Below are 10,000 nucleotides of genomic sequence, written 5' to 3'. Positions count from 1 at the left end.
GACTGGGAGGCTGGCAGAATCACTCACGACAGCTACCGCAACGGAACCGAGGACGGCGCGCTGGCGTACAAGCTCCTCATCCAGACGGGCTCCAAGAAGGACCCTTTCAACTACAGCCAGGTGGGGCCTCCGCCCACATCCTCTCCCCTTCAGCCGGGCCTCGCGGCATTGTGTTCTCATGTCTGGAGTTAGCTTAGCTTAGCTTAGCTTAGCGTCCTAACTCTTTGTCATTTTCGCCCTCCTCTCAGCTGACGTCCAGGCGGTTGGTGGACGACGACGGCCTGATCCCGGCGGAGGTCTTCTATATCTACCTCACGGTGTGGGTCAGCAACGACCCGCTGGGCTACGCCGCCTCCCAGGCTAACTTCTACCCGCACCCGCGCGAGTGGATCCACGACAAGTACGACACCACCGGCGAGAACCTGCGCAGTAAGTGCCCTCTTCCTGACCCCTTCTGCTTCACACCCGGAACACGGAGTACTCAGTACAAGAGCGGTTAGGTTGTTTTGCGGTTGAACTCATGTTCTATTTCGTTCGGTTCCGTTCTAGTCCCCGCCGCTGAGCCGCTGGAGTTTGCCCAGTTCCCCTTCTACCTGAACGGCCTGCGACAGGCGTCGGACTTCGTGGAGGCCATCGAGAGCGTGCGCGCCATCTGCGAGGAGTTCAGCCGCAAGGGCATCCAGAACTACCCCAACGGCTACCCCTTCCTGTTCTGGGAGCAGTACATCGGCCTGCGCCACTGGTTCCTGCTGGCCGTCAGCGTGGTGCTGGCCTGCACCTTCCTGGTCTGTGCCCTCCTCCTGCTCAACCCCTGGACCGCCGGCGTCATTGTAAGTCACTCCTCCATTCAGCTTGTTCTGTAGTTTTTTTTCTTTCCCTTCCCTCCCTCTCTCCCTCCCTCCCTCCCTCCCTGCCTCCCTCTCTCTCTCTCTCTCTCTCTCTCTCTCTCCACTCTTCCCTTTATCCCTGCAGCACAGCTCAATAAGCCTGCCTTGGAGGGCCCTTCACTGGGGAGGACCTCAGTGGGTTGGCCAGAGGGTGCTGCTTTCTCTCTCTCTCTCCCTCTCCCTCTCTCTCTCACACACACACACACACACAGAACCCTCCACCCCCTTTGTCATTCTAATGGGGACTGCGAGGGTTTTTTTTCCCAAATAGGAAATGCAAAAGAGCGGCAAAGCTCTCCTGAAGGCTTTTACCTCAAAATGCCTTTGTCCAAATAATTTGGGGACAGGACGGATCTGCCTAGTCGCGACCTTGGCCTGCTAAACCCATCCATCAGCCTGGGGGGGGGCGGTGGAGGGTGATGGTGGGGGGGGGAGAGAGGGGCTGGTAGGGAGGACTCCTTGTCAGTTCAGCGGCTGGGAAACATTTCACACAGGCTGGTGGGTACCATGTGCCCACATGGGGAGGGTCTGAGGACAAGAGAAGGGGACGCTGGTGACCGTTACTTTCTGCTGGCAGCACGGCAAGCCTCAGCCGCGACACGTCAGACGCTAAAGAATCAATCTAGGGCAGTGTGTGCATTGAGCTTTGAGTGGCCCTGCTTTTCAAACACCCTCTCTCACCCTCTCTCCAGAACACACATATCCACACACACACACACGGACACCCACCCACACACACACACGGACACACACACACACACACACACACACACACACACACACACACACACACACACACACACACACACACACATGGACACGGACACACACATGTGCAGTCCCACTGTCTCTGGCCTGTCTCTCTGCTCTTGTCCTCTACAGTTTCACTGCCTATATGTGGCCGCAATAAAAACAGGTTTTACCATCTCCAACTTAAGCGTGACCAAATTGGGACCCCTGCCAACATCAAAGGCTTGAAAAAAAGCCTAAAAGGCTAAGAGTTTTTTTTTTCCGGGTTAGTCTCCTGTTTGCTCGTGATGGGGGAAAAAAAAAACGAACGACAGATGAGAAAAATGGAGGAAATGATTTTTAGGAGAAGCACGTCGGCGGTGACGTAACGTCAGAGGGGCTGATGGAGTAGAAGGGTGGTGGTGGTGGTTGGGGGCGGAGGGGGCGGGGGGCGTGGGTGGGGGGGGGCAGCAGCCAAGTCCTCCTGCTCTCTTTTGTCCCACAGTGTCAGTCACTTCCCCACCGCTGAAAGCAGAGACGGGAGAGGGAGGGGGGTCCGGGGGGCTGGGTGGTGGTCCGGAGTGTAACCTGATACAGTAAGGCAGATGACGTGGGGGGTGGAGATGCAGGATTTCTGGGGCTACAAACCACATGTGTGTGGAAAATAGTGGCAGGCCTGCAGAGCCTACACTGTTATCATTAGAGGGCCGGTCATAAGCCATTACTCCTAAGTGGACCGAGAGAGACCAAAAAAAAAACAAAAGTCCCTGTGTTGTTCTTCCGAGCCTGTCTTTGTGATTTGGATGAGATGTTGCGCAAGAGCCGGGGTTAACCCACACCTCTGCTTCCCTCTCTCGCAGGTGTTTATCTTGGCCATGATGACGGTGGAGCTCTTCGGCATCATGGGCCTGATTGGCATCAAGCTCAGCGCCATTCCCGTGGTCATCCTCATCGCCTCCGTCGGCATCGGCGTGGAGTTCACCGTCCACATCGCCCTGGTGAGAACCCGACGCCCCCCCCCCCCCCCCCTCGAACCCCCTTCACATGCCCCGCATTCTTGGTGCTCCTCGTATGCCCACGCGGAGAGACGTTGGCCCAGCTGTCTCGTCACGATGGCGATGCGCTCTGTGTGGTGTGTTATTTTTTGGGACACGGGGCGTCAGACTGAGCGTCTCTGTGTGTGTGTTTTTTTTTTTTTGCGCAGGGGTTCCTTACGGCCATCGGAGACAGGAACACCCGCTCGGCCGTGGCCCTGGAGCACATGTTCGCCCCGGTGATGGACGGCGCCATCTCCACTCTGCTGGGGGTGCTCATGCTGGCCGGCTCCGAGTTCGACTTCATCATGAGGTGAGGCGTCCGAGGCCGACTCTGCCATTTCTGGCTCCAGTTCCCCCTGTTTGTGCTTTCTGTGTGTGTGTGTATGTGTGTGTGTGTGTGTGTGTGTGTGTGTGTGTGTGTGTGTGTGGGAAGGGGGCAGGGTGCTGAGCTGAGCTATTAAGACAGTTGTCAGCCAGCTTGAAGGTGTGTGTGTGTGTGTGTGTGTGTGTGTGTGTGTGTTTATGTGTGTGTTCAGAGGGGGTAGCAGTAGATGGGGGTCCAGGTGGGAATGTTTGCCTCCCACCTCTCCTCACCTGGCGTTGTCACTCTGCCGCTGACTGTGTGTGCTCGTTCCCACCCCACACACTGCACACCCTCGGCGCACAACAAATGGAGAAAACATCAAGGGTGTGCAGCAGCTGCTCATAAACATGTAAATACTCTACCCACTGGGTGGTGACTCATGGGTGACACACACACACACACACACACACACATACACACACACACAAACCCTGTGTCACACACTCTCTCTCACACACACACACACACACACAATCTGTCTCTGGAGGAATTTGTCAACTGTCCAATTATCCAGTTGACAGCCTTTTTTCCTCAGCTCTAAACCACATAAAGGCATTTAGGCCCTGCCCAGATTTGGGGTTGAACTGGTCACTCGCTCTCCAACCAGAAATCACTAACAAACCCCCCCCCCCCCCCCCCCCCCTCACACACACACACACCCTCCCAAACAAGAACTTTGGCTTCCTCGCACTGCAGAGCTCAACGGTTCCCCTCACTGAGAGGCCAATAGCAGAGTTTTTCAGCTGAATCTGGGCCTCCGCTGGAACCCGACCACAACCTTGAGCGAGCCGCCTCAAACAGGCCCGTGACATAAAAATCGCTTACTTAGAGAGCGGAGCGGAGCGGAGAAGAGCCGTGCCGCGCAGAGTTGAGCTGAGCTGAGCTGAGCGGAGCGGAGCAGCACGTCAGAAAGTATAAATACGCTCAGGGTGGCTTCTTGGCATTGTGGCCGTTCAAACATTCTCCAAGTGTTTGAATCAAGTCAGATGGTGAAAGGATACTTTTCCCACTGAAAAGGAACAAAGAAAGAGAGAGAGAGAGAGAGAGAGAGAGAGAGAGAGAGAGAGAGAGAGAGAGGGAAGAAGGACACACAGGAGTGTGTGTATTTGTGTGTGTGTGTTTGTGTGAGTGTGTGTTTGTGCCTGTGTGTGTGTGTAGCTTTGTGTGTTTGTGTTTGTGCTTTTTAAGTGCTTTTAGGCTAGTGCCATGGCAGGCCGGGTTGGGGGAAGAAACATTTGGTGGAGGTAGCGGGCGAGCACAAGGGCATTCACACTGGGAGGTCTTGTTTAGATGAAGGGGGGCGAGTGCGGGAGGGGAGGTGGGGGTTGTCGGGGGGGTCGGGGGGGGCCGAGGGAACATGGCCCTCTAGCTGGAGAGAAGCATAAATACATTGCTGTAAACATCTCCTGGCGGTGGAGCGCTGCATAAACAGCGGAGCGAGAGCGGCAGCCCCACTCAGGAGGAGCCTCCCCTTCCAACCCCCGACTCCGAATGGAAAAGATTACAGTTTATATAAACAACAGAATTCCTAACACTAGGTCTACTCTGGAGGTCTAACCCAACCGGGGCCCATGGATGGTTTCGCTTTTTTTTTTTCCCCCTCTTTTTCTCTCTCCCTCCCTCTCTCTCTTTCTTTCTTTTTTTTTTTCTTTTTTTTTTTTTAACCCCCCTTAAATAAATCACACTCCACTTTCTGAATGTTGACTTAGTAAAATAAACAAGTGACTTTTTCCTCCATCTTTTTTTCACGTGCAGAGGATGGGTAGATAGAGTGTTTGCTTGTAGCCAACCAGAGGTGGAAAGCAGGGCGACCAGAGATGGTCTCGGCCTTCATCTGCGTTTTCTCTCCGGTTTTACGGCCTCCGTGCTTTAAACATCCAACGCAAACTGTGTAAATAACAAAGACAGTGTTTTTACATTAGGTCCTTTTTGGCCAAAGGGGCACACAGGCTAAGCTTGAGGCTTTTCTCTCTCTGTCTCTCTCTCTCTCTCTCTTTCTTTTTCTTTCATTCTTTTCTTTTCTTTTCTTTTTTTGCAAAGATACACAGTTCTTGTGTGATTTTCAAAGCAAACTGGAAAAGAAAATAGTGCACACTCGAGCAGTCTGCTTTGGCTTTGTTAATGAGGCAGTCATGAGAGAGTGAGAGAACGAGGGATGGAGGGAGAGAGGGAGGGAGCGAGGGAGGAAGGGAAAGGGGGAGGAGGGGTGGAGGGGACTGTAGGGCAGGAGAAAGGGGCTTAGTGAGAGCAGGCTTAGGGCTCCAAATTTGACCAGTTCTATAGTTTAGCTTGACTCCTTCCTCCAATCCGGAACTCGTCCTCCCTGGCTCAGGCGAGGCCCAGGCCACCTACGGAGGTTAGGAGAGGCCCAAGGCTGCAGCCCGAGATGGGCAGAATGTCCACACTGGGTAATTACAGTCTAGTTAAACTGATTGCACCGTGTGACACAGTAAAACCACCGGGGCCCACGGGGAAACGTGATAGAAGCACACCGAAATAGAGTCCAAAATGGACGTTCGGTGGGGACTATTACTCGCAGACCTGTAATCTTTTTAACAGTGTTTTACGATTCATTTTGCCTGACAGTGGCCCCGACGGCCAAAGTAAACACATGGCCCCAAATGCACGGAGACAGGTCAGCGGACAGCAGTCTTTTCTGTGCAGCTGCGAGTAGACAGACTTGAAATATAGCCGTTAAAAAAAAAAAGCCTTATAAATCATCTGAGGTGCAAGCTCCTTTAAGTGGGTTAGTTTTGAGGGGAGTGGGACGTGGGTGGGGTGCTGGTGGATTTCATTATCCCTTTATCCTCCTAGTTGTTTTTGCCCATACTTCATTCCTTTTCTCTGTGTTTTAAAAGAGCTGAGCTGTCTCTTTCTCTCTCTCTCTCGCGTGCATGGATGTGTCTGTGTCTGTGTCTGTGTGTGTGTGTGAGTGTGTGTGTGTGTGTTAGCGTTTAACTTTAGTACTCTCTAATTTTCTGATGCACTCTCTTTCTTGTGGTGAGGCTGAGCCCTCCCTCAGTGCTCCGAACTGAGACGCAGAGACACAGACAGCCCTCGCGGCTCTGTTGCCCATTACCCCAAACCTCCTAGCTAACAAGACACGCAAGCCCCCCCACACCCACACACACACACACACACACATAAGTCCCCCCCACACCAGCTCCCCACACAGAAACCATGGAGCCAGAAAGACGAGCTCACACACTTACACTCTCTCTCTCTCTCTCTCTCTCTCTCTCGCTCGCTCGCTCTCCACCCAGCGCCTCAAAGCAGTGCGGCTGTTGGTAGTAGCATCTCACGTCTCGGTTCCATCTTCAGAGCTCCTCCGCGGGCACGCTATCCAGCCGGCAACTCCGCCCTACCTCTGTCCCCGCTCCACGCTCCCATGCCTACTCGCTCGCCCGCTCGCCCTCTGACATCCAAGCGCACATGTTTCCAGGGGCCGCTCCCAGCCCACCACGTCGCCAGATGCGCCATCTCCCTGGTGCCAGCCAGCCAGCCAGCCAGCCAGCCCGCCAGCCAGACCTCCATGTTCTTGGCTTTGGCGGAGGAGGGTGGTGTTTCCTGCTGGTTTTTCTGCCCCGCTAAGAAGCTCATTTTCAGGCCCCTTTCATTATGCACACACACACACACACACACACACACACACACACACATACACACACATAGAGACCAGGCCTCTGTGTTAGCCATGTCAGACCCTTCTGTCAGACAGAGCTACTCCTGTCAAGGCTGATCTTATGCCGTGAAGGACAGGCGTACAAAGTGACCGTGTAACTATAGGCAGCGGCCACTTTGCCTGTAGAGCAGGACCTACTCAAGAGTGGGTGCCTTACATGCCTTGCATAGTTCCTGTGCTATAAAACTATGGGTGTTACAGAACCGATGCCTGCAGATGAAAGAAAAAAAACAAAACAAAAGAAAAACAAAAAGGAGGGAAAAAAAGCCCTTCCTGGCCTGCTCAGTGTAAACACAGAAGTGGTGTGCCCTGGCCATGCTGAAATGGGATCTGATTGAGATGGGATATTAAGTTGTTGAGGACAAAATTACATTAGCAGCAGCAGCGACAGCAACCCTGGGGCCACTGGGAGGGGTAGGAAGGAGAGAGGGAGGGAGAGAGAGAGAGAGAGAGAGAGAGAGAGAGAGAGAGAGAGAGCAAGGGGGAGAGGGAGAAAGAGCGAGGGAAAGACAGGGGAGGGCCAGAGTAGTTTCTGACGCGTAGGATGTGCCTGCTAATGTAAACACATTTCTTCAGGAAGTGGCAGAGCCGTGGTGATAGATGAGGGCTCCCAGAGGGAGGGAAAGCGAGAGACGCAGAGAGTGAGAGAGAGAGAGGGAGAGAGAGAAAGAGAAAGAGAGAGAGAGAAAGAGTGCAGTCAGTTCCAAGATGGAGTCTAGGAATTTCTCTCTGGTGTTGTCAGGTCGCCAGGAGAGAGGACGTAGTAGTCCGAGGGAACGTGAACAAAAAGAAGAAAGGGAGACTGAAAGAGAGAGCAGGGGGGGGGGGGGGGGGGGCTGGAATCCCGATGGCCGCGTTTACATCTACTCCACATTCCACTCCCTGTCTGAGTGTGCCTGTGTTTGCTTTAGCCATCACTCCTCATTAATGATGGCTCCCATTAACCACAACCTTGTTTCTCTCCCCTCCTCTCTGTGTTCCTCGTCCAGATACTTCTTCGCCGTGTTGGCCATCTTGACGCTGCTGGGCATCCTGAACGGCCTGGTGCTGCTGCCCGTGCTGCTCTCCCTCATGGGCCCGCCGGCTGAGGTCACCCCGGCCGACAACGCCAGCCGCCTGGCCACGCCGTCCCCAGAGCCGCTCCCGCCGCCCATGAGTCACCACAGCTACTACGCCGGACACAACCCCAGGGGCGCGCGCCAGCAGGCCTTCTCCGAGTCCTCCGACTCGGAGTACTACTCGGAGACGACCACCACGTCGGGGATCGGCGAGGAGGAGTACAAGTACTGCGACCGGAGCGCGTACATCACCACGCCGGCTGGGGCGCCCGCCTCGCGAATCTTGCTCGAGGCCAGCAAGAACCCCAGCTTCCCCAAACTCACCGTAAGCACCTTTTGTTCATGCAGTCAAAATAGAAGTTTCAATTGTCATGAATCAATTCCGTGCATCAGTCTTACGGATAGTTCCCAAACTTAACGCGTGTTGTTGGTGTCCGTCTTCTTTAGGTGGTGAAGCCTTACAACGAGACGCCGGCCAAGCTGAAAGGTCAGATGAGCGAGTCGGCCCAGAACGCGGTCAACTCGGTCAGCTCGCAGATCAGCCGATGGGACGGCAAGCAGGAGTACCAGGGAGCCAGGAGGCAGCATTTGCCCAGCGGCACGGGCCACTGCCCTGGGAGGACTAATCACTCGGGCCCCGGGTCCCAGCAGTGCCGCGGGCCGCATCAAAACAGGACTAACGTTCCGGGCCACGGCACCGGACTACTGCAGCGGCCTGGCAATGCCGTGACCATGGTTACCGCCACAGCCTCCGTGACGGTGGCAGTGCACCCCAGTTTGCCGGGGTCGTACCAGGGTTACATGCACGAGGGCTTTGAAGACAGTGAACTGGACTCTTTTGAGGAGACTAAAAGGACTTCGCAGTCATTTGGGAAAGCCACACAATCTTTCAAGACAGAGTCTTTGGAACTCCAAGACCTGGAATCTGTAGAAAAGAACCAGAATGAAGCTAACCAGGCTCTAGGTAATTGAGCTTCTTTCCGAGGAGAACAAAAAAAACAAAACAAAATCAGTGACGTTTCATGAATGAAAGTTACTCACAGATTCACCCGAAACAGACCCAGCGCCCAATCTTATGGCATTGTCTTTTCATCATTTTGTGTTACAGGTGGTCCTTGGATCCAAGCAGCCAAAGATTGCTAGACGCTACCCAACCCCCCCACCCCTAATGTTTTTGTCTGGAATCTGTCTCTGGCTGTCTTTGGGAAGTCCCCACCTCCTGCCTCTCCACTTTGAACTGTACATAGACCTCACAAACAGACGAGAGGATTTATTTTAAGAAAAGATATTAAAAAGGTCTTGTTTTTAAAAATATATATAAATAAATTTATAAATATATATTTTAATACTAAAAAGAGGGAAAAACTTATTTAAAAGAGTACTGTATAACGTGTGTATTCTCTTGTATAAAAGTCAGATGTATAAGAGGATTTGGGGGGGTTGTCTCCCCCAGTGTATAGATACAAACGTGCTATATGTATAAATGTAAGAGTGAAATGGTAAATATTAGGTTATTGAAAATTAAAGGTCAGTGTTTCTGTTCTTATTTTGCTGCTACACTTCAAATTTGAAATGGTTTGCCTTGAAAATATGCAGTACCCTCTTCCCCCAAATTGTAAATTGAAAACAAAAAACAAAACAAGATCTTACACTGCAGCCAATAGCAGGCTTTTCTTTTTTATTCAAAGATGATGCCTTGTCTTTGATTGCACTGCACAAATGCAAACAAGTAGAAACTCCAGGACTCTGTTCTCGCTCTCATTCTCTTCCGTATTTTGAATAGCAAGTTATCATGTGGGATTTCTTCGTTTTTGTTTCAATGTTGTTTTTTTCCAGACTTGCATCTGCAAATGTAAAAAAAAAAAAATAGCAACCATTGTGCCTTCATGATGCTCTTCTCTGATTAACTGTGCATTCAAATGTCCATGTTCTGTATCAGGATCTGGGTGTGCCATATGATCCCCTCATCAGCCATCTAAGAAACCATACCTTCACTCTGTGGTGGCTTGTGGCCCCTTATCATTTAAGGGCATTTTTTTTATTTGTTCTGTTATTGGTTTTTGTAATTGTTGTTGTTGTTCACAAGTTATGTGTAGACGGTAAAAAAAGATTGAAAGGGACTCAGTTAACAGTAGCTGAGTCACCTCTTGTCTTGGTTCTTAGTCGATGATGCACACATGCACATTTCCTTTGTCTGTTACCTGAACAGTTTCCGTTTTCAAATGTTCATGTGGGCTTGGCTG

At 52.2% G+C, this 10,000-nt stretch overlaps 1 protein-coding gene across 1 annotated transcript in view; it reads left to right on the top strand.

Moving 5' to 3' along the window:
• The window catches only part of ptch2 (patched 2), a 33,223-nt gene that overhangs the window by 22,576 nt on the left and 647 nt on the right, over nucleotides 1-10,000 (top strand). Inside the window, exons 15-22 of the mRNA XM_062527537.1 lie at nucleotides 1-120; nucleotides 249-429; nucleotides 550-830; nucleotides 2,477-2,614; nucleotides 2,821-2,963; nucleotides 7,689-8,082; nucleotides 8,205-8,721; nucleotides 8,866-10,000. The exon at nucleotides 1-120 is cut by the window's left edge and continues 23 nt beyond it; the exon at nucleotides 8,866-10,000 is cut by the window's right edge and continues 647 nt beyond it. Coding sequence (XP_062383521.1) covers nucleotides 1-120; nucleotides 249-429; nucleotides 550-830; nucleotides 2,477-2,614; nucleotides 2,821-2,963; nucleotides 7,689-8,082; nucleotides 8,205-8,721; nucleotides 8,866-8,900 — 1,809 coding nt within the window. The 3' untranslated portion in view covers nucleotides 8,901-10,000. The remainder of the gene's footprint in view (nucleotides 121-248; nucleotides 430-549; nucleotides 831-2,476; nucleotides 2,615-2,820; nucleotides 2,964-7,688; nucleotides 8,083-8,204; nucleotides 8,722-8,865) is intronic.

Source organism: Sardina pilchardus, chromosome 2 (assembly GCF_963854185.1).
Source record: "Sardina pilchardus chromosome 2, fSarPil1.1, whole genome shotgun sequence".
NCBI classification, from domain to species: domain Eukaryota; kingdom Metazoa; phylum Chordata; class Actinopteri; order Clupeiformes; family Clupeidae; genus Sardina; species Sardina pilchardus.
This window is presented reverse-complemented; position numbering and strand designations above follow the sequence as displayed.